General features: G+C 50.4%; 8 protein-coding genes across 8 annotated transcripts; 6 read left to right on the top strand and 2 right to left on the bottom strand.

Moving 5' to 3' along the window:
- Positions 1–1,369: 1,369 nt before the first annotated feature.
- On the top strand, positions 1,370–3,904 carry PFICI_13336 (uncharacterized protein; the record flags this gene model as incomplete). Its single annotated transcript, XM_007841917.1, has 1 exon — positions 1,370–3,904. One exon carries the CDS (start codon positions 1,370–1,372, stop codon positions 3,902–3,904), a length of 2,535 nt encoding a protein of 844 aa, XP_007840108.1.
- Positions 3,905–5,689: 1,785 nt separating this feature from the next.
- Positions 5,690–7,177, top strand: PFICI_13335 (uncharacterized protein; the record flags this gene model as incomplete). Its single annotated transcript, XM_007841916.1, has 2 exons — positions 5,690–6,897; positions 6,979–7,177. The coding sequence occupies 2 exons, from the start codon at positions 5,690–5,692 to the stop codon at positions 7,175–7,177; spliced, it is 1,407 nt and encodes a 468-aa protein (XP_007840107.1).
- Positions 7,178–7,750: 573 nt separating this feature from the next.
- Positions 7,751–8,395, top strand: PFICI_13334 (uncharacterized protein; the record flags this gene model as incomplete). The annotated part of the gene is made up of 1 exon (XM_007841915.1): positions 7,751–8,395. The coding sequence occupies one exon, from the start codon at positions 7,751–7,753 to the stop codon at positions 8,393–8,395; it is 645 nt and encodes a 214-aa protein (XP_007840106.1).
- A 1,151-nt stretch (positions 8,396–9,546) lies between these two features.
- On the top strand, positions 9,547–12,112 carry PFICI_13333 (uncharacterized protein; the record flags this gene model as incomplete). Its single annotated transcript, XM_007841914.1, has 9 exons — positions 9,547–9,587; positions 9,637–9,663; positions 9,730–9,919; positions 10,038–10,410; positions 10,461–10,607; positions 10,664–10,902; positions 10,963–11,244; positions 11,311–11,550; positions 11,618–12,112. The coding sequence occupies 9 exons, from the start codon at positions 9,547–9,549 to the stop codon at positions 12,110–12,112; spliced, it is 2,034 nt and encodes a 677-aa protein (XP_007840105.1).
- Positions 12,113–12,600: 488 nt separating this feature from the next.
- PFICI_13332 (uncharacterized protein) lies at positions 12,601–14,862 on the bottom strand (the record flags this gene model as incomplete). Its single annotated transcript, XM_007841913.1, has 2 exons — positions 12,601–14,533; positions 14,594–14,862. The coding sequence occupies 2 exons, from the start codon at positions 14,860–14,862 to the stop codon at positions 12,601–12,603; spliced, it is 2,202 nt and encodes a 733-aa protein (XP_007840104.1).
- A 2,094-nt stretch (positions 14,863–16,956) lies between these two features.
- PFICI_13331 (uncharacterized protein) lies at positions 16,957–18,403 on the top strand (the record flags this gene model as incomplete). Its single annotated transcript, XM_007841912.1, has 5 exons — positions 16,957–17,069; positions 17,127–17,200; positions 17,265–17,473; positions 17,582–18,284; positions 18,333–18,403. 5 exons carry the CDS (start codon positions 16,957–16,959, stop codon positions 18,401–18,403), a joined length of 1,170 nt encoding a protein of 389 aa, XP_007840103.1.
- A 324-nt stretch (positions 18,404–18,727) lies between these two features.
- PFICI_13330 (uncharacterized protein) lies at positions 18,728–20,875 on the top strand (the record flags this gene model as incomplete). Its single annotated transcript, XM_007841911.1, has 1 exon — positions 18,728–20,875. One exon carries the CDS (start codon positions 18,728–18,730, stop codon positions 20,873–20,875), a length of 2,148 nt encoding a protein of 715 aa, XP_007840102.1.
- Positions 20,876–21,311: 436 nt separating this feature from the next.
- On the bottom strand, positions 21,312–22,210 carry PFICI_13329 (uncharacterized protein; the record flags this gene model as incomplete). Its single annotated transcript, XM_007841910.1, has 2 exons — positions 21,312–21,916; positions 22,012–22,210. The coding sequence occupies 2 exons, from the start codon at positions 22,208–22,210 to the stop codon at positions 21,312–21,314; spliced, it is 804 nt and encodes a 267-aa protein (XP_007840101.1).
- Positions 22,211–22,674: the final 464 nt, after the last annotated feature.

Raw genomic sequence — 22,674 nt, 5'->3', positions numbered from 1 at the left:
ACAGGTAGCTTTGGTGGCCACTGAAGTTGGTAAAAATTAGCGGGTAGACATCAGAGGCTCAAAGTTCATAGCGGCTTCCTAGAAATGTTGCCCTTTCGAGCACCATTTTCAGCAGGAATCGGAACTTGTCAGTTCAATGGCATGATCATTAATGTAGTTTCTCCATCGCGCCCAGTTTCCTTGCGCAGAATTCTATACCATTTATTACTTTCTTTTCCACCGTAGACCTGTGACATTGAACTCTCTCTGTCTGGGTGATTACCTTGTGTACCTACATGACCTACTACTAGTTCAAGGTACATTTACTGAAGACTTGCATGCAAAAAGCTGCAATGCTGTCCCGTCAAGTGCTAGATTTGCGCTTACTGGTGCAGTCCGCTCAAGCTACGTGCCGCAGCTGCATATATATGCAGATACCTCAAGAGCTCAGCATCCGACATTTCAAAGTACCTAGCCAGCCGTGGCAGTGCAATAAACACCTAATTTTCTTCCATTTGGAGGCCAAGATGTCGCCTGGACGATAAGACAGACGGTAGAGAGCTAGCATGCCATTAGGCGTTGCACTTTTCAAGGCTGAGCTGTTTCGGTAGCTCAAAAGCTATAATAATCAAAGCGTGGTTGCTGATCGCGGCTGGGCACTCAGACAAGCGGGCGGTAGCTGTGGGGAAATCATTATTACAACTTTTAAGGGTACGTACTCCGTACATATAGTACGTACTTGGCCCCCTCCCTCCCCTGAGCATTATGAACAGGGCGTGGAAGGCCCGGAGAAACAAGTACCTTGCACGTACAGTAGCTCCTGCATGAATAAACAATTTCAGTCTCTCATGACAGGCCAAAAATACCTATTCAGGCCGGGTGAGGGGAGGTTTTGTTTACTTTCAAAGACATCATCGATGGCAAGCGCGTCTTGGAGTAGCTACGACACCCAGAGAGACATTGTCCAGTCAAAAAAGGTGGACGAGCCACGTCGGTCGTCGCCCACAAAATCGGGGGGCTTTTTTTTTTTCTCCTTCCAGAATATATCTCGCACTTCGCCATTGAAACCCAATCAATCCTTCATCTGCGATCGGGCCATGTCAACCCACTAAGCACCCTTGCTGTCATATCAAGGGAATTGGGAGGCTCGTGTGAAAGGGAGAAGAAAAATAGGGTCCTCCCGCGACCTAATTACCATCCACTAGTGTTCCAATCCCTCCCGAGGGTCGCTAGCAGATATTCAGCACGGGTCACGATAATCAAGTGGCACCTTGGCCTACGACTACCACTACCCGGTCCAGCCAGCCAGCATAAACCCAAGATTCAGCTGGCTCGGCGAGTGCAATTGCAACTCTGATTCCTATGTATTCACAGAAATGAACCAAGAAACATGCGTGCTCTCAACTCAACAGCCTCAAAAACTATAGCAAAAGTGAATTCGGGCAAACCCTCACAGCGAAAAAACCAAAGTCCCGCCACCGAGGCACAACCATACGATCAGCCAGCAACCCACGCACATGGATCTCGTTTAGCACTAAATGTAAACCCATCATCCACCGCCAGACCCCGCCGACCATCTTCTCGTCAGTCGGCTCTGTCCTCCTTTTCAGCAACTTCGTCTTCGGGAAATCTCAGCTCAACTTTTAAACGACTGCCCTCGTCCGAAGCCCTCAGAGCAAAAGCATCGCGACCTACCATCATTACCGCAACTGTCGCCAAGCCTTCCCGAGCTGCCCCAATTTCAGGAGCTAATCGCAATCAAAACAACAAACTTACTACCGCTTCCCATCCGCCGACGAGCCAAGCAAAGCAGCCGAGCTCGGTCACCTCCAGACTTTCGCGCTCGCCACACGCCGCGAGGCTCCCTCTTAACTCTCGCAACCAAAATGCCGCTCAGATGACACAGAAAGCATCGTCAATGTCGAGAAACGTCAAAGTTACGATGCCTCCCGATAGGTCAACGAACCCCACGGCCGCCGGCAGACCTACGCTGCCCCATCTCAGTGCTTCTGCTACCCGTAGCTCAAATCGCCCGCCCTTAACACCTAAAATCGCTGCGTCCAAACCCACGCAAGCACCAAGTCTAGCAGCGAATGCAGGAAATCTGTCAGTGCGAAGGACAAACGCGCGGTCGACGAATGGGAGCACAGTATCGGCTAGAAGTACACCTCAGCCACCAGATGACGACCAAGCATCTTTCCTCGGCCACAATATCACGCCTCGCTCTGGAAAGAGACAAAGTCGTGTGGATAGCGCCAACAGCACTCCAAATGGCACACCAGACCCGGGCAGACTCGACGCATGGGACAGAGACCTACGCGTGGCCTATCCGTCTTCGCCCGGGGGTCATCATGGTGAAGCTGCAAGACGACCAGTTGTGGCCTTCAGTCCTGGGCCAGCGGAACCACGAATGCCAGCGAAACATGAGCTGCATGTCGACCTTGACTCCAAGTTCTTCCACGCCAGCGATATCAAGTCCAACCAATCTGCGCAACCCAAACCCACGATAGCCAAGTCCTCGAATTTTCTATATGCCAGTGGTCTCTCGGCGCACTCGGCAGAAAGCAAGCCCAGCACAGGTGGTCTTTATACGTCGGCGCCCTCAGCGACCTCGTCGCAAAATGACCTTTCTAGCAAGTTTATTTACGCCAATGGAACACCAGACCTCAAGCCGGGCCCTTCGACTGGCTCGTCTCGTCCAGGATCTGTGATCTCAGTAAATTCAAAGGCCGCGCCGAACCGGGCACCAACCAGTGCACCGAGCGGTGGGCTATCCAACTCTCAACGGTCGATATCGCCACCCAAAAATGGACAGCAGCCTTATGTTGCTCAATTAAAGAGCCCAAATATGCCAACAGCCACGACCAGAGGGCAGGGTACTTTGCCGCCCCAGCTTGGGCCAGCGCCAACGCTCCGCCGTACCAGCACAGGTACATCACTAAGCAGCCACTCCAGGAATGGTAGTGCTGTCATGGGAGAGGCGGATCTCAAGGGCAGCTTTATCTCTTCGGGGCCCCCTTCACCCTTGCCTTTAGCGTCGCCCTCTCAGCCTCCTTTGACGCTGGCTTCCATCATCCAGGCTGCCGAGGACTTTGGAGAGGACGAGAGTGTAGGATCCCATGACGACTCGCATTCCGAGGTTCAGAGTCCCACGAAGTCAACTCATTCTGGAGATCCGGTGAACGATCTGGTGGCCAACGCCCGAAGAGAACGAAAGGTTCAGGATCTTCAGATCACAAATGCATCGCTCGAAGCGATCAATCGTACTTTGGAGCGTCAACTGCGAAAACAAACAAGTGAGCTTCGAAGGTTCAGGCGCATGTCGCGTGCCGGCCGCCTGTCTACACTTTCTGGCGCAGAATCCAGTCGGGCTGTGTCGGACTCTGTATCTGGTGTTGTTGAAGATGTAGACGGCCTACCGCTGTCAGATCTCGACGAAGAGGTTTCGGACGAGCTCGAAGGCGAAGAAGACGAAGAGCCGTTCTCAGATACAGATTCAGCTTCGGAATCAGTCAGTCCAAGTCTCATGGCAACTCGTGACGCTCGGTATGGGAGAAAAGACGAACAACAACTGCAACGCGATCTGTCGAAACACAAAGAGCTCCTCATTGATTCCCAGAAGATCAACCAAAGCATTAAGCGTTGTTTGGACTGGACAGAGGAGCTCATCAAGGAGGGCAAAAAGGCTCTAGAGTACAGTATTCGTCCGAGTGACGTTGTGGTACCTGGACCCCGAGTTCTCAATCCAGCCGACGAGGAAGAGCATACGCAAGCAAGCATCAACTTTGACCAGGATGCTCCCTTTGAAGATGCGCACAATGAAACAGACGACGAAGCTATCGAACCAGAGAGAATTATGCCACTAGAGCCAAGATTGGCAGGCTGGAAGCCAGATTCAGAAGCTCAGGGCTCTGTTGCTACTTAGGCTGGTCCGTCTCGCCCAGCTTTTACTGCAACACACAACACATCACTCACTTGACTATTTTCTTTTTCCATATATCAGCATCATTTGGTACAGCATGGCAACGGCGTTTTCCCAGCTTTTTCTCTTTCATTCTTTATACCTCAATCTTGAGGCACTTTACGCCCTGCACAGCATTTGTCTTATGTTTACGTCACTGTCAACTATACATACAATATACCCAGCGAGCGAGATATTTGTTTTGGGTATGGTACAGCAACGGAATAAATCAGGTCAGCAGGCGAAGAGGTCGACCATCTCCACACAAACAACACATGGGTTATACTGTGTTTTTTTCTTTTCCATCTCTTTTGTTATCGATACCCCCGTTCCTAGCAACGACTATATTTGAGGCAAACCTCAATGCGATAGAGTAAGCATAAGCGAGTTTGACCGGCCCCCGAGGCACGGCATGGGCTTGGAAAAAGAGAAGGATCTGCTAAAAGGGAAACAAGAGCATGCAGTTCCACTGTTACTGGACTGAGGGGTTCGAGTGTATATTATCAGTAATGATAATTGACTGAAACAATGGTGGTGTTGAAAGAATACATTTGAGTGCATGTCGTCAAATCTTCGCGTGCCATGCAAGAACCAAAGAACGACTGGTTGGTCAACATACGATATGCAGATACAACTGGTCAGTCTATATTGAGCGAAAGTCTTGTAAAGGTGGTGACAGGATATAGTCCTCGGTGTGGCTTGGATTCTAGGAAACAGTGCCCCATGTGTCAGTCGAGAGAATGATTTCTGACTTGCTCTGAGGCGAGTACATGGATACTATTGTTCAGCAGATGAGACCCGGGTTGGGCAAGCGTGAATAGTCAGTCAGCTCGATGACCCATATGGGGCTCCCCGTCTACTACCGTATTACTGGAACTGGCCGGGGTGCAGCTTGACGCTTTGAGGGATCGCCAGGAACCAGTTCTGTCTATTGCATATGTCGCGTGACTGCCTGTCTTGGGGGGTATGAAGGATGTTACATGACACGAAATAAATATTGCCACGGGAAATGACACCCTCTTGTTATTTCCCTCAGAATTACAGAAACTGCACATGCGATAAGTCAGGTCACTACTAGCAATGTTTTTCATGACAAGAAAGTATACCAAACAGATATTCCAATGCAAAAAGCAATAAAAGAAAAGCTGATCCCAGCAAGACGTACCGCTAACGAGCATGCTTGCGACGACGGAGAGTTTGAGACAATTGAAGACAATGACACACCAAGTGCATTTTTGCCCCCTGAGGCCTATATTCAACTGTACTTGGCGTCAACCGTCGAGTAACAAAAATTTATTCTTACGTAGTGAAAAGACTTCTTGGCCCGGCGCAAGTGGATCCAGACGGTCTACCCACAGGCTCTGGCCAAACAAAAGCCTCCAAGCTCCCAGCTATTGTCCCAAAGGGGACGTCCGCTTCGGCCTTATCCCAAAGGCGGATCTGCGCGGCTGGATTGCGTGATCGAGTCTTGCAAAAACTTTTGGAGTCAAGGACTGCATTGACACAGAACATGGGCAAATGGCACAATGGACCCGGAGGACGACTTTTTCATACAAAACGGCAAGCATGGCCGTTTGAATGTCGAGTCTGCCTGACTGTAGCTTGCTTACTACTATCCTTTAATTCATGCAACATCTGAAGATCTTCTTCTTCTTTCGTTCGTCCCTCTAGGTTTAGTACACAGGTGCCTTTTTTTGGACCGTACTATAAGCGTCGCCTTGAAATAGAGAGGAACAGCCTAAGCCCAACATGTCGCCCACTTCGATTACCCACGAGGTCGCTGCAGATGCCGGAGCCGGCAAGAAGCACTCGTGGTTCCGGTCCGTGGCTTTTCAGATCATCATTGCGAGCGGAGTCTCTTTTACCGCTCCCGGAATGTGGGATGCCCTCGGCGGTCTGGGTGCCGGCGGTGCTGCCGAGCCGTACGCCGTCTCGGCCGCCAATGCTCTTGTCTACGGTCTCTTCTCCATTGTCTGCGTGGCCGCCGGTGCCATCAACAACCGCATCGGCCTGCGATACGGACTGGCCCTCGGTGCCATTGGCTACCCGCTCTACGGCGCCGGTCTGTACACCAACAACGTCAATGCTGTAACGTGGTTCATGCTCTTTGGTTCCGCTCTCTGCGGTATCTCGGCCGGATTCTTCTGGGCTGCCGAGGCTGCCATTATTATCGGATACCCCAGTCCCAAGGATCGCGCATTTTACCTCGCCATCTGGCAGACCGCCAAAGCCCTTGGACCCATCGTCGGTGGCGCCATCAACCTCGGACTCAACGCCAACCGCGACACGGCCGGCTCCGTCAGCTCGGCCACCTACATTGTCTTTATTGTCATCATGTGTCTGGGTCTGCCGATTGCGCTGTGTCTTAGCCCCGCCGAAAAGGTCTGGCGCCGTGACGGAACAAAGGTCGTGGTGCACAAGGAGGCGACTTGGGGCGCCGAGTTCAAGGCCGTTCTCCGCCTGTTGGCCTCTCGCCGTATCTTGCTGCTGCTCCCGGCCTTTTTCATCAGCTACTTCTACAACGGTTTCTTGAGCACGTGGCTCACCACATACTTTACCGTGCGATCGCGAGCCTTTTCGTCCTTTTTTACCAACTTTGCAGGCATCTTCAGTTCCTTCATCATTGCCGGCCTGCTGGACCGCCAGAATATCTTTATCAAGACTCGGGCCAAGATTGCCTTCTCCGCCATTGTCCTCATCCTCATCGGCACCTGGATCTGGGCCATTATTCTCCAGAAACAATTCTATGATGCCCCCGAGGCTCCCGTCTTTGATTGGTTCCAGGGCGGCTTTGGCAAGACGTACGCCCTCGTCTTCTTTTGGACCTTTGCCGGACAGGCCTTTCAACAGTTCCTGTACTGGCTTGTCGGTCAGTATGCCGAGAGTTTGTCGTCTCTGTCTCACCACACTGGTATTTTGCGTGGTTTCGAGGCCTTGGGTCAAACTGTTGCTTGGGCGTAAGTTTCCCCCCTTGCTCCTTTACATGTCAACACCACATACAAAGGTCACAATACTGACATTTTTCTTCTTCATCGCAGTATGCAATCCGAGGGCAATGCCAACCACTTTGTCAGCATTGGTCTCAACTTTGGCATTCTGCTCATCAGCATCTTCCCGACCTGGATCGTGCTGTCGGAGCTCGACCACACCCACGAGATCCGCGTCACCGAGGAGGACGTGGCCGCTGCCGAATCGAATGACGAGGAGCTCGCTACTACTGATCACAGTAGCAAATAATCTTTTCTTATTATGATTATGATCAAATCTGTACGATATAATTAATCAAATGATACCCCCTCTTTTTTTCAACAAAACCCAAAGAGCCTTACAATATGCACTGTGATTTGATGACTGCCTCAATGTGGATGAGACATTTTCCCAAAGCCGTCTCATGCGTGACCGCGTCAGTCTAGGACATTACAAGTATATAAACACGTTTACTGGGATTTTTGGCACAGTCCTACGTAGATCTCTTGGCTGTACGTCCAACAAATGTATTCCTATAGGTAGATCGGCAGGTAAGCATAATACGGAGTTCGGACTCCACACATTTTCTTCGCAAGATCGAACCCCGGATCAACTTGGCTGCAGGCAGCGACGACTATCGTTAGCGGATCCATAGATCATGGCTAGGTCGGTGAAATCGCATGACTTGCATGCAAGGCTACATACACGTGTCAAACAAGAAAAATATCCCCTTCAGTTCTACATAAACTCGTTGGAAGAAGCACAATTTCGAAGAACAACCTATAGCCTTTGCAACAAATCCTATTTTCAAGATTTTAAACCACGAGATTTAATTCAAAAACCATGGCCTCACAAACATTTCATTTCCGCGAAGACTTTGAGAGCCCGCGCGACAGCGACTGGATCCTCGCCGCCTTTGACGGCGCCCTGCCGCACATGGCCGCCAAGGGCAGCGGTCAGCAGTGGGGGTCCCGGCCCTTTTCCGAGCGCGACGGGGCCCGCGACCGCGTGGCGGGCTGGCTGACCATGTCGGAAACCTCGCGGCGGCGCCGTGACGGCGACGGCGAGGTCAAGAAAGATCAAGACGGAGGTGGTGGTGGCGGCGAGGAGGGGCGTCTCTTTATTGCCGAGGTGGAGCTACCCGCCGACGCCGATACCGACGCCGATACAGCGCAAGGCTGGCGCGTGCGCACCGATGAGACGTCGGGAAAGCGTTTCCTTTCTGTGGCGGCGGGAGGCGTTCGGACTGGGTGGTGGCCGACTTATTTTCAAGATTTTGAGCAGACAAAGCAGCTCATCAAGGAAGCCGATGCCGAAGGGGGGGTCATGTATCTCGAGGTCCTTATTTCGGATTTCCGTACGGGTTCCCACCGTAAAGGAGCCGGTGGGGCGCTGGTGGCCAAGATCAAGGAGTATGCGCTGTCTCAAGGGGCCAAGACGATGTATTTGGATTGTTTTGCCGGAAATGGTGGACTTCTGGTCAAGTAAGTTTCTGCCTTTCTTCTTCCTCTTTACTCCCCTCTGCTCCTAGATTATACCGTGTGGTCATTGTTGTTAATCATGGGAATATAGCTTCTACAAGTCGGTAGGATTTGTTCCAGTGACTGACTTTGTGCATGAGCGTCATGAGGAGGAGGACTGGCCGGGCGCTGTTCTAAAAATGGATTTGAAGTGAAGAGTTCGCGTGATGAGAGAACTCATGTTCAGCCCTGCTGCCATTTGCTAAGACAGTACTATACCACGGTAGACCACGCGTGATTAGGCATTTTCAGTTTCCTTTCAAGCAATTCTCTTACTTCCGTAACCTCTTTTACTTACGTCAGTCTGTTCATACCTAAAAGCTCTGCTGGAAAGTCGCTTCGGCGTTTGTGGCAAACCCTGGAATCCGACTGGTGCCTAACTTTTTGTGTTCTCCTACAATTCTTTGTCCGTTGGTACTAGCAACCCATCAATTGAGTATGATTGAAAATCATGTCTACCTACGGCGCAACATATATTCACTCAACACTTGTATGATCAATCTCGGGAACTCTGCTTACACAACTTTTTTCCCCTTTTTTTCTTATTGAGGTGGTCAATCTCGGCTGTCGGATGAAGAGATCCGTTTAGTTCGCCACCGTCGGATCGGGCGATGCAACTCTCGTAAAGAAAGTATTACCAACGACTTACGCGTCATATGATGAATTCTCTTCGCTTTCGCTGAGACATTCCGGGGCGCCTCTTTTGCGATGGTCATGTCATGTAGAGTGCATAACCGCCCGCAAGGAATTCGAGAAAGAGCAACCAACAACAACTCTGCCTATGTTTTTACACAGATCTATCCCAACGCGAGAGCTATAGATCATAACCTACTTGGAGCAAAAGGGTGGTGTGTCGTCCTATCATCTAACCAGGTAGTATTCTTGGACTGCAGTCATAGCTTGGCAAAGACATGCTCGGACTCGGTCAGGATAAAATACCCACTGAAGTTGGGGTATCATTGCATATTGCAATGATGGGGGCGCCGACACCAGTGGCCACGGCGACATGTCCACCCATCTATAGTGCTTGGTGATCCTGTCCTTTGTAACCATTTATTTGTGCCCTTCTCGTATCTACGCAATAAAGCTTTTTATAAGAATCTCTACCCTCTTGGCAGTATGGATATCGACGGTCACGACAGTGAGTCGAGTGTAGATGTGTATGTTAATCCAAGACTTCTATTGTTCTAGGACTGACGATGAATCCAGGCTCATCATTGGGGCTGGTCCAGCTGGGTATGTAAAAATTTTCAATGAACACTCGACATGTGCGTCTCTTGCTTAATGTTGCAACACAAAAAGGTTGATGGCCGCGGCGTGGATGGCGCACTGCGGTGTACACGCTCGCATCATTGATAAGAGAAATGCAAAAGTCTTTTGCGGACAGGCGGATGGCCTGAACCCTCGCAGCCAAGAGATTTTTGAAAGTTTTGGCTTTGTCGACAGGTTCCGCAAAGAAGCCTACTACTTGAATGAGGTATGGGCAACCAGTGTCATGTTCAGTGAAGACTGCTGACATCTTGTAACCCACAGTTTTGCTTCTGGGTCAGTCCGATATAGAACAATTATTGACAGCACTGCATCAGTACATGGGATTGACTCGTGTGTAGTCACCTGATGAAAATGGAGTCATTCGCCGGGGAGAACGGACCCCAGATACGCCACCGGGCCTCTCGAGATTCATGCACGCCACGCTGCACCAGGGCCGTATCGAGCGTTTCTTTCTCGACAATATCAAAAAATATTCCAAGGACACCATACAAGTCGAGCGGGGAGTCATGCCCGAGTCTCTGGCAATTGAAGAGACCAAGGTTCACGACCAAACTGCCTACCCCGTCACGGTTAAGCTGAGGCGTCTCAACGAGGAGGAGTCAACTCCAAAACAGCACGGCGGCGCACAGTTTGCTGACGGGCTGTTCCGGAGCAATCTCTTTGGTGAGGCAGATGAGGACGCGCTGCTTCAAAGATCTTACGAAAGAGCCGGTAGGTTGCTTGCTGAGGCAAGTTCTGACTAGATACTAAAATGTGACAAGGCGAGAGCGAAACTGTGCATGCCAAGTACGTGATTGGCTGCGATGGCGCACGTAGCTGGACGCGGAACGTCCTCGGCTTCGAGCTCCAGGGAGAATCCATCGATGCCATTTGGGGTGTCATGGACATCGTTCCATTTACAGACTTTCGTGGGTCTCACTTCCATACATCGGTCTACAACTTCGGGGTCACTGAGTTATTATAGCTGGTATACGAGAACGGAGCATGATCCAGTCGGCGGAATATGGAAGCCTCATGGTCATCCCTCGCGAAAACAATTTGGTACGGCTTTATATCCAGTTGATCGAGGTCAAGCTCGATGCAACCACAGGCCGCGCCGACAAGTCCAAAATCACCCCAGAGTCCATCTTTGATGCTGCCAAGAAGATACTGCAACCATACAAGATTGAGTACGACGTTTGTGATTGGTGGACTGCCTACCAGGTGTGTACAGGAACTCCTGTTTATCGAGAGAAAAGAAAAAAAAACTGGCTGATTCGATAGATTGGGCAACGGGTAGGAACACACTTTCAAGCTCACGACCGTGTCTTTCTCGCGGGAGATGCCGTGCACACTCACTCGCCCAAGGCCGGCCAGGGCATGAACGTCTCCATGCAGGACTGCTACAACCTCGGGTGGAAGTTGGCCCTCGTGATCAAGGGAATTGCACAGCCGAGTATCCTGAGCACCTACGAGGCCGAGAGACGGCGCGTGGCGCAAGAGCTCATTGCCATTGATCATCGCCTGAGCCGGCAGATTTCAGGGAAGCCCGTCAAAGACTCTGCGGTATGCGCTCACTGTGATCTCGAATGGTATAAAAGATGAAAGTTTCTGACTGCCGATTTGTTCCAGGACCCCACGGGTATCAATCCAGATGATTTCAAGAAATCCATGATAGAAGGGCATCTGTTCTTCCAAGGTTTGTCCATCAACTACGGACCCAGCAGTCTCATTGCCAAGCCCAGCGAGGCCGATGAACATGGCAATGGCGGTGGAATCGCACAATCTACCAAGATTAATGCCGAAACCTTTGCAAAGCGACAAGCCTTGGCGACTGGTCTCCCCGTCGGCATGCGTTTCAATAGTTGCAAGGTAAAACAATGTGTCCTCCTTGAATCTTCACAGATTATTCTACCGCTGACCCAGAAATGAATAATAGGTCCTTGACCAGAGCGACGGCCGTATCTGGCACCTTCAAGAGAAACTAAAATCCGACGGACGCTTCCGCATCGTCCTCTTTGCCGGCAACATTCTGGATCCCGCCCAGAAGCAGCGCGTAGAGCACCTCTGCACCCAGCTGGACGCGCCCAGCAACTTTCTCCGGCGCATAACCGGCACCGGCAGCATCGACAGCATCGTCGAGATCCTGACTATTCACTCCGCCAAGCGCCACAGCGTCGAGCTGCTCCGCGACTTTCCGGATATCCTGCACCCGTTCAGCAGACAGACGGGCTGGGGCTATCATCAGGTCTATTGCGACGATGTGAGCGTATACGAGGGTTTTGGGGACGCATATGTCAGCTATGGAGTGGACAAGGACCGGGGCTGCGTCGTTGTTGTGCGACCGGATCAGATTGTGGCGTGGGTGGGCGAACTTGATGACTTTGATGACCTCCAGTCGTATTTTCAAGGCTGTCTGCTCTTGAGCGATTGATACGTCGGAAAAGACCAAGCACTACATCACCAATAGCGGAAAACTACCCTCCGCTTGAGTGAGAGGCATCTAGCTAGGGATATGTCGTAGATTTTCCATGTTGATCGGTGTTCTTGGGTAAATCCACATTCAGAAACACCAGTTCCAATATGCTATCACAATAAACATTCACATTAACTTTACCTGGACTGTCTGCAATCTCAGGAATTAAAGCCGGACAAGAAATCGCCAGATGGGAAATGGCCAGAAAACATTTTCTTTACTAATCTAGAGCTCGAGGCGGCCGCTGGCCCTTTTGTCCTCGTACTTCCTCTGCTTACTGGCATTCACTGAATTTGTGAATACGCACCTCTTGAAGGCGCCATTGATTAAAGTAACACATACCATAAGCTCCTCATACCATGCCAGTGAAATCAAACCCCAAACACCGGAATTTCGATCATCAGTCGCCCCGCGCAAATACTTGATTGACCAGCTTCTTCGCTCTTTCAACTAACAGAGGCGATGAAGTTTTGGTATTGTTCATCTTCACCGAGAACCTTTGGAGTGGGAGGTTGGGATACCAGCTTGGTGGGTGCGGCCTTTGTCGTCCAAAGTACTCCTTGATGAGGCTGAGGAGCTTGGAGTGTTTGCTGCGGCTTGTCCATCTTTGGAGTTTCGGATCGACCGGCTGCCTCATCCTCCTTTTCTGGACGAGGTAGTCTCATTGCAAGCAAAACGTACTCTGCGCGTGTCATGTTGTCCATGACATCATCCATATATCGCTTGACTTCGTCTTGTGGCGCTACAACCCTTGCGATCTGGTCAAGATTTTTCCCATTCGGTGAAGCGATTCGAATCGTCATTGGTTGATAGTAATCCAATGCAGGATCTCCGCCATATTCAGATCTGCTGCCTTTGCGCACGATCAAAAATGAAGCAAGGACTTCAGTAGCGCCTTGTTGGTACTCTAGGATGCTGTACTTGGGAAATAGATATCTATCCCCTGTCCCGCCAGAAAATTCCAGTACGATTGCAGAAAACTCAGTCTTGAAGCTTGGTGCGGGCCCCTTAGAACGTAAAGCTTGTTGCGGCGCCGCTGCTGGCGCATGTGACGCAGGCACCTTCTTTGCTGGTGTTGTTGGATGCACTACCTCGGGTGTGCTGGCTGCCTGCTGTTGTGGCTGTTGCGGTTTAGCAGCATTCTTGGGCAGTAAATCTTTCAACCTGTCCAGGACAGCCTTGAGGTCCGTTGCATCAGAGAATTTAGTCTTGTTCTCTGCTACCCTCCGAACCATATTTCTAGTTGTGTGGTCTTCCAGTGATTTCTTCACCAGTAGAATGATCAATGGATCAGAGTCGTGTGGGACTTTGAGATCTGACGCTTTTTGATGTGGATTTGATGCCAAGACAACATCTAGAATTGTCCGCACCTCGTCGGCAAGGTACTTTACCGTCCGTCCATCTACAATGAGTCTATCCGCTGACGGACCCTGCTGCCCTCCGCTCTTCTTGTAATCAGCTGTGATTTGATCAATAATCTTTTGGAAATGCTGAAGCTCATCGGGAGCAGCCTGCCCGATAGCTACTCTCTTCATGAGATCTCGTAGATGCGGGTCATGTGAAGCCTTTTCGGCCAGTGTGACTATGATGGGATCAGTGCCAGCAGGCGTTGGTGTTGCCGGTTTTGCGCTTGATGTAGATGCTCTCGGTGGTGCATTGGCTGGCGTGGGGCTGGCACTTGGTGCCTGTGGAGGCCGTACAGCGCCAGGTTGGGCCATTGGCCCTGCTGGTGAAGCCAGGGGTTGCACATGCGTTCCATGCGCGGGTGATCTCAGGGGAGGCTGTGCAATCTGTGGTGGTTGCGGCGGTCCAGGTGCCGCGAGTACCGAACTGGGCGCAGCCATCGGAGGGGCAGCAACTGGTGCCGCATGCGCAGGTGCAGTAGCAAGAGGGGGACGCTGTATTTCTAGTTGCTGTTGTTGTGTATGTATACCAGGTTGAGCCAAAGCTGGAGGATTTTTAATTGGTGGTTGTGACAAGGGCGTGGGCGCTGGCGCCGAGACAGGTGCCCCCGACGGGTGCATTGGGCCTTTTGCTGGTGATGCTGGCACGGTTGCAGGCGTGGCGGGGGTCGATGGCTTTGGAGGAGGCGGCATGACACCGTTTGGAGGACCATATTGCATGACGGGACGAAACGTCGAGTTCGTGGTCGGAGGAGGCTTCTGATTGTCCTTGATGCCGAACATGGTCGCCTCAAGCACATGAGGCTCAATCGTGATGATGATGCTTCCAATTTTCTGCATGCTGTCCTTTGGTGGATTGTTTGGCTCCTCCTTGACTACGCCTTTCCGTTTCACGGGTTTGGTCCAATACTTTTCAAATATCCCTTCGTTGATCCATTTCTGCCGTGATCGGTTAAGAGACTCTGCGAGAACGCCACTTGAGTATTCACATTAGTTCCAAGGTCCATAACACGAGATTTTTTGATCTTGTACTCACCTCTCCTGTATAGATTGGTATTCTTTGCCAGGAAGGTCATCCGGCTGGGGAGTCTCGACAGTGGGCAGTGGAATTCCTGCCTGTACCGACTTGGGTAGCGGGGTCTCCTCGACGACGGGCTCTGGGGGAGGCGGCGGCGATGGCGGTGGTGCTGTAGCAGCTGGGGTCGCCGACCTTTCGGGAGGAGTCACGGTGCGTTTCTTGACGACCTGCTCAGCTCGGGCAGCGCCCCGAGGAGGGTTTTTGCGCTTTCTCTCTCCACCCGTCATGATTGGATGTGCAGTCGCGGCTTCTTGGGTGTGCGGATCGACAGAATAATACTATGTTGACATGAACAAGGCGTCGCCGTATTGTAACAAGGATCGTCGCGTCCAGTAAGGAGTGGAGAAGGTTGTTGTTGCGATTACGAATCCGAAGATGCAGAGACGTCGTCACACATGTGTGTACATATTGAGACAGCAGCCGCGGTTCACGTCTGTCGGCCTGCCCACCCAGACCAGACGCCTAGATGTATGTTCCCCAATCGCGAGAGCTTGGGGCAATGCAAACCAAGAGCGCAGTTGCAGAATGAGCGTTACATGTGAGATTTTGTCAGAGGGAGCGCAGGGTTGGGCGACCAAGCGATAAAGAGAATGGGAGGTCGGGAGAAAAAGAGCAGCAGGCAATGTTGGGGAAGAGGTTGAATAAGACCGAAAGGAAAGGCGCTGGAATTTGATGCCAGAGGAACCGCCCGGCCGCAAGCTCAAGCGGAGGGAAGTTGGAAGGCGCACGAAGTCGTAGGCTATTGGCTGAGCTGATGAAGGAGCGCGTGCTGATTGGTCAGGCGTAACGTTAAAAAATGGGCTGCCGGTGGGGAGGAGCTGCGAGCTACCCAGGTAACAATTGGACCAGTGAGAGGAAGGCAAGATAGCTTTCATTCAGGCAGGTAGGTACAGGTTGGTTAGGTGCATCAAGTAGTTGGAGGAGTAGTTGATTGTGACAATGGAATAGTGCGAGGTCATTGTAGCACGAGTGGTATCGAGTTCTGCATTTTACCAATCAATCAGTGCGCCGCCCACTGCAACCAATCCGCTCAGCAGGTGCTCGGTACTTGACAACGTACTCGGCCTTCTTTCTGAGACCCGTGCAGGTAGAGCTGGGTGGCGAAGCCGCGTTTTCATTCGAGTTACCAGGAGGCAAATAATAATCATTGCCGTGTCCTGCCGTAGTGAGAGGCTGTCATAGTGAAGCGGTATGGACGAGGTAGAGCAAACAGCCTTCTCATTTGAATGGCAACGTGTCGTTTTGACTAATTACTTGTGATGCCGTTCATGTGCGAAAGAACCTTAACATTGATTTCATTCTCGTGTAGCGGTAATTCTTACAGTCGAGGGTCCTGACTCCTGGTTGCTTGGATGCAACCCCCAAATTGACTTTTGAAGGCGTCAACAATGACTACTCTAGATAATCAGTATATAAATCAAAGGACACTGGTGATAAAAGCTTCATCAATCATAGAATAGAAATTGCAGCCACTACAGCAGTTGACAATGCGCCGAATAGCTTGCAATAAATCTTCTATATACTTAGCTATTAGTCGTGCCATAACAGCTGACATGATTCGGCACTTCTTTTACGACGTCTTCATATATGTCCATTAAGCTGGAAAGAGTTTGGTTATTATTGCTTGAGAAAGCAAAATAATGCCGATGATCGGTTGGTTCTGAAATATTGACCTTGCTGGCTGCCCATATGTTTTGAAATTTGCCAACACCGCCATATTCCTACACTCTTTATCTATGGTAAGCAGTCGAAATCTCGGAGACTGAAATGACCGGAACTTGGAAGCCACTAATATAACTCCTTCACCAAACATGCCCTGGCTAAAAAGGAAGATCCCTTACCTAGCCAGGTCCATCCACGCAAGCCAGGACAGAGCGACTCGCCCCAGCCAAGTTGGCGTTAGCGCATGATGCAAGGGGCCCCACGTCGGTCTTTGTGGCCCGACCGCCCTCAAGACCCTTACTCATCGCCGACTTCACGGCCACATGCACTCACCCATAGTTCTACTGGATACGCTGTTACTGGCTAGATTGCGAACACTTCGCCTCTGACTTGTGATCTGTTTGTTTTGGTCCCAACTGAATTCGGTCATTTCAGGCACCAGCAAGCGGCATAGTGGCCAAATTCTGTCCCTCCATTAGGTATTTACACACCCGTCGTTTGACAAAGTCAAACCGTGGTTTAGACCTGCCATCGTTCTGACACAGACGTCAAGTGCCTGGAGTGCGTCTGTAGATTTCCCAGCCAGCCAATCGCATCTTCGGTCCGGATTCTTCATCCACAATCCATCATAGGCTCTGACTGGCCATCACAACATTGCAATGGCGCCTCAATCCTCTCGATGGGCAATCCCGCTGGTTGCCGGCCTTGCCGCGCCTGTCGGTATATACTTGACCTTTATTATTCTCGGGGCCTTTCCGTTCTTTCAAAGACAGTAAGTACTGAGATGCAATGTTTCTTCTAGAGTATTGTTCGACTTACACAGTGTCAGCTTCTTATATGCTCACAAGCTCAACACATTATTCTGGCATGACATAGATAAGCCAGAGCAATGGGGGTTTGCCAGTATGTCCTCCTGCTTTGGTCAAAAGCCTGCATCTTGCCGTACTAACCGACTTGACTGTCAAAGGGAACCAGGTCACTCCATTCCCTATAGAGACGGCCGACGGAGAGACGTTGTACGCCTGGCATATCATGCCTTTGCCCACTTACCTCAGGAACGAGGACAGATTGCAAGCTGAGCCACATGGGTTTGTGGAGGACTTTTCCTCAACCGAGTCCTTTAAGGTATTGCAAGAGGATCCAAATGCACGCTTGGTCATAATGTGTAAGTCATTCGTGGAAGCTGAGTTATCTTTGTTTACTAACAAGTTCATTTATAGTTCATGGGGTATGCTTGAATCTGCTTGTCCTTGTCGAGCAATCAGTTCACTGACATTGCAATAGAATGCTGGGCATATAGCACAAGCCATTCGCCCAGGTAGCTACCATACACTAACCGACAGCTCAACATACCATGTTCTCGCTATCGACTACCGTGGATTTGGAAAATCAACTGGTGTCCCCTCCGAGGCAGGCCTGATCAACGACGGTGCTGCTGCAGTAGACTGGGCGATGAAGGTGGCCAAAGTCCCGTCTAGCCGGATTGTCATCATGGGTCAAAGCCTAGGTACGGCCGTGACTAGCGGTGTTGCTGAGCATTTTGCCATGCAGGGAATCGAGTTTGCGGGAGTCATTCTGGTTGCCGGCTTTTCTAATCTGCCCACGCTTCTCAGTCGTTACACGGCCGGCGGGATTGTGCCGGTTTTGTCGCCATTTCGATCCGTGCCACCTCTTTTGCGATTCTTCCACTCTTTCATTGTGGAAAAATGGCAATCTGCTGAACGATTGGCTACAGTTGTTGGGTTGACACGCAGTCGTCTCCGCCTCACCCTCATCCATGCCAAGAATGATTGCGAAATTCCGTCTTCCGAGAGTGATACCCTTTTTCGTTCCGCCGCCACCTCTCTGATCGGTACCAATCTTGACGACGAGGACTTTGCGGAATGGAAGAAGGAGAGAACTGTTTTGCGCGAGGATGGAACCTACATTGTTGTGGCCAAGGGGGAGAACAACGTTGTCATACGAGAAGAACTTGTTCCATACGGAGGTGAGTCTGCGTCGAAACGTAACTGTATAGGCATGCTGACAATCATAGGCCATAATGATGTCATGTGGTCTTCGCCAGTCGCTCTGGCGGTGATGAGATGCTTTGAAATAGATCACTAGCTGTCAGGTGCATCATAGGAGTGACCCAAAGAGGAGCCCCACTCAGTGACCGCGGACGTTGTGTGCCTCAATGCAACATACCTACGCAGTGTACTTCAACACCGCAGATCAGGCTATCGACTGGCCAGCTTACAGCATAAAATTCTGCACATTCGTCACATGATCCAGGCTGGAGCATACATACCCCGCCCCCGAACAGCAAGGCTCTGATATTCACAAATTCCTAATGTTCGTGTCTCGCAACTCCGTGTGCCTTGCGGTGACCTTCAAATCCATCTTTGCATCATTGATGACCTAGTGTACAGCACCATATACCCCGGAATCATGCCGAACAACGTGGCGCTTCAAGCCGACATCGGCTCTTTGGGGCTGTCTGGTCTCGGAGCATTCACCACACTGCTTAGCGCAATGTCTAAAGACAATGTGCAGCCCATGGCCATGATGTTGCTCGAAAACCTCGGCTCCCTCTTCCACGTCAATGGTCCATATGCCAGCCATGTTCCAGAAGTCATGACAAGAGCTGTTTCTCACCCTGTTGGTCGATTATCTCTAGCTGTTGGATGGCGCCGTGGCGACGCAATTTCTGTATTTGCGCAGACAGCTGGCGGCCAAGCTATTACATTGCTGGCCACATGCTTGGCAAATATCTACGAGGAGCATAGATACGGCTTGATTCTCTCAAACTTGTGCACATTACTCCTTCCAAAGAGTTTGCCCAGATCGAGCCCGACGCAGGTTGCCGACATTGCAAAGTTGGTGGCTGCCAAGGCCGCTCCGCTCTCTTTTGGGAACGTTCTTGCGCAACAAACACATCGAGTTCTTTCGGTTTATCAGCAACTCCAATTGAAACCGCCAACGCAGCTCCTTGAGCCACCTTCTGTTGAGTCCGCTGTCCAGTTGTTCGAGAATTTGACATATTTACAAAACGGAAAAGATTGCTTGGTCCGAGTTTCGGGCTCAACTTCGATCTTGTATATCATCGCCATGGTTCTCTTCATGTTCCCAAGCTGTACAATGGTGACAGTTGAGTCCATGGTCATCCATGATAACGAAGAAGCTCGTATCATCATCGAGGTTTCGGAAGCATTGACAAAGGTGCAAGTCGAAACAAAGCTTGACCCTTGCCAGACCCTCGTAGCCACTCCGATTACACCTCTACGCCGTAGATACCACGAGACACCACTGCAACCATCCCTACAATGGGACGGGTGGCTGAAACAAGCTCTCTGTCTCCAATTGGCCAGATTTGGCCTCATTTTCACTCACGACCTCCAAGAGACATTCTGCGAGTTTATGGTTCAGATAGCTCCTCATCTCAAGTTGTGCGACTTCAGGAACACGGGCAGGCGCTTCTCAGGACACCCAATGTTAGGTTCCAGGAAACGCTTCGATGAGTTACTCGGACCGCACTTCCGGTACAAGTTGGCATCGACTTGCCGGGAAATATGCCTTTATGATCCACAACAAAAGATTCAAGATCCGGTCGCACAATGGCAACAATTAATCAAGGTCTTGGAACGAGGTTTCAAATCTGTGAAATGCACTTGCGGTCAGTGTGTTACGCCGTTTTTCAGATGGCCCCGGTGTCAACGTGAATGCTCCAGACAAAGCATTTCCCGGATAATGGGCTCAGCACTGGCGGCTGGAATATTGTGCTGCCTTCTGGAGCCTCAAGGTCCAGTCAATATGACATTGGATGATTTTAGTAACACCTTGTCCGGGCCCGTGATTCTTCGTGTACTGGGCACACTCGGTCTTGAAGGTGCAGACTTGACCGAACCCCCAGATTTTCATGGGTCCCAGTATGGTGTGTATCGTGATATTCTCAGCTTGATTGATTCGCGATCATCATACAATGATTCACAACTTGGTCTCAGCTGTGGGGGTTATAGCATATACCCCAGGGTCTTGGACAGCTTTGGAGTAGATTCTGAAGGACGCTTCACTTTCAAAATCAGCGAGGGTTTGTTTCTTCACAACGATACTTACCACCACTTTCTGTGTGAGGAAGATGAACGTCCCAAGTTCGACTTAATTGCAAAGCCGGGCAAAGAACTAGCTCCTCTTAGCATTGCTAAACTTGGAGAACCTCTTTCCTTGACTGTGTCTCTCCGCGAGGGCTTTGGAGGACTTGCGATCAGACTCAATGTCCAGAGGTCTGGCTTGTACTTCAACGTCAGCCCTGTAGACACCGTCTTGGGCCTGATGTATCTTGACACCACGCAAAGCTGTGATCATGGCATTGGCGAAACCTTGCACGAAGAGTACGAAGCACAAGTAGCTATTGGAAGCATTGGTACGGTTCCCAACAAGGAGTTTGAACTCAACATCACGACGACAGCAGGAAATTCACAAGCGCAATTCCTGGCTTGTAATGGTGATGGAAGAGGAGACTTGCTTTTGAAATGCTGTTTGAATTGCGGTGTTCGCCAGGCATTGGAAGGCGGTTACACAAATTTGATAGTGACTTGATCAGAAGTTTGACGGAGGTCTTGATACAACTTTTGGGGGTTAGGAAATACTACTAGGGAGCAAACCTCCCTTTATTCGAATGGCACAACTAGAGTACATCAAACCATCAAGAGACTAAAAGCTGATATTTCAATTATGTCTTCTCTAGAATTAGATCCAGACTGCGTTCCAGCCATGCCAGATACAGAAAGACAGTATATCATACGTTGAGTCATCAATGTTTCGTAACTCAAGACCCCGAACGGAGAGGAACGAAAGTAATTTATCAGACTATGTTCATTTGAGCTTCGCAGACTGAGTTAGGCATCGATCGGAAGACAGAAACACAAGCTTGAGAAGTGAGTCAACAAGCTCAATTGCTACATTATGTGCCGCCATGAATGCTTCAGGAGTTCTATTAACCAATTTCCTACATTTTGGCAAGGTACCACATCCATCATCGACCTGTAAAATCACCATATAGTTCGTGTGTTGTTGGGGGATTCACCACATCCATTTCGTATCTATAGTATGGTGGCGGATTGGGAGGTTCCTGGTACATTTGAGGTTCTACTTGTGTCACCAATTTGTCAACATGATGCTTCTTCTGTTTCCCTGCTCGATGTCGGAAGAAGCAGTATCCTGCGGCAATTCCAAGAAGCGCCACTGCGGGAATAGCAACGCCGAGGCCGACTTTTGCGCCCATGCTCAGCCCGTCGGTGTCGGCATTCTTTTCTGCAGACGACAATGATGTTTGGCTGGTAACAGCACCAGTTGTGTCGACTGCAGAGGTCATCGTGCTGGCTGCACTGATGGGGGTCGTCGAAATTGTAGAAGTGGTTGAACCAGTGAGACTCGCTGAAGTCGCAAAAGTCGTTGAGCTAGATGTGGTAGTGGTAGAAGATGAGGTCGTGCTGTCGTCGGTGATGCGAAAGGTCTCGCTCACAGCGCTTGGACTCGTGTCTCCCTCGTAAAAAATGTTGAACAGAAACAAGGTTGATGCCGATAGGTTCTTGTCCGTGGCTACAGTCCAGTCGAATGACTCCGCACCCAGCATAGATGCTATCATACAATATTAGCATTCCTTCTTTCGTCGGTATCGTATGCTCGAGTTGAAAACTGCGCAGTCTAGAGGCATCATTTCAAAAGATACTTACGTGTGGCATCTTCGAATGGGTATACCAAGCCCCCGCTCGTTTCATTGTATTGAAACAAAACCACAGACATGTGTCTCGTGAGATTCGTTCCTGACCAGGCAATGTGAAATTTGGAGCCCACAGGATGTATCGCGTTTGATATGGACGGGTCCAATGTGGAGGCGGATGGGCCTGGACTGACGAATTCCGTTGCCCCCATGACGAGCGTTGCAAAGAGCAGCACGAAGCTGCATAATACAGTCATTGTCGACAGATAGATGAAGAATTTTTGTCAAATACCCAATGCTCCAAGACTAAGGAGTTATATGAAGACTAGATCCTCGACCGTGGGGAAGCAAAATCGGAAGACATACTGCAATAAACAGCCTTGTAAATTGTAGTAAACGATGATCATAAGACGAAGGGGACAGCCTTTGTCTATAATGTATGTATACTTAGGTAGTGCCGCCTTCTTAGACCCCTGGGATTTTAGAGTTGAAAGTCATTGATCCAGTCTATTCCCAGCACTCGTCTAGATACATTGCAGAGAGCACGTTGATTCCCAGGCTTCGAAACCCAACAGTCGACCTACTTTCAAGTTACGCGCGCGCCAATGTAGCGATGTCCAATTCTGGTGTCTTGGTTGCGGTATCAAGTCTGGTCCGCTTTATTTGCTCAGCGCTT

This window comes from Pestalotiopsis fici (assembly GCF_000516985.1).
Source record: "Pestalotiopsis fici W106-1 unplaced genomic scaffold PFICI_Scf_11, whole genome shotgun sequence".
NCBI lineage: Eukaryota > Fungi > Ascomycota > Sordariomycetes > Amphisphaeriales > Sporocadaceae > Pestalotiopsis > Pestalotiopsis fici.
Note: the sequence above shows the minus strand (reverse complement) of the source record. Positions and strands in the feature narration are given on the sequence as shown.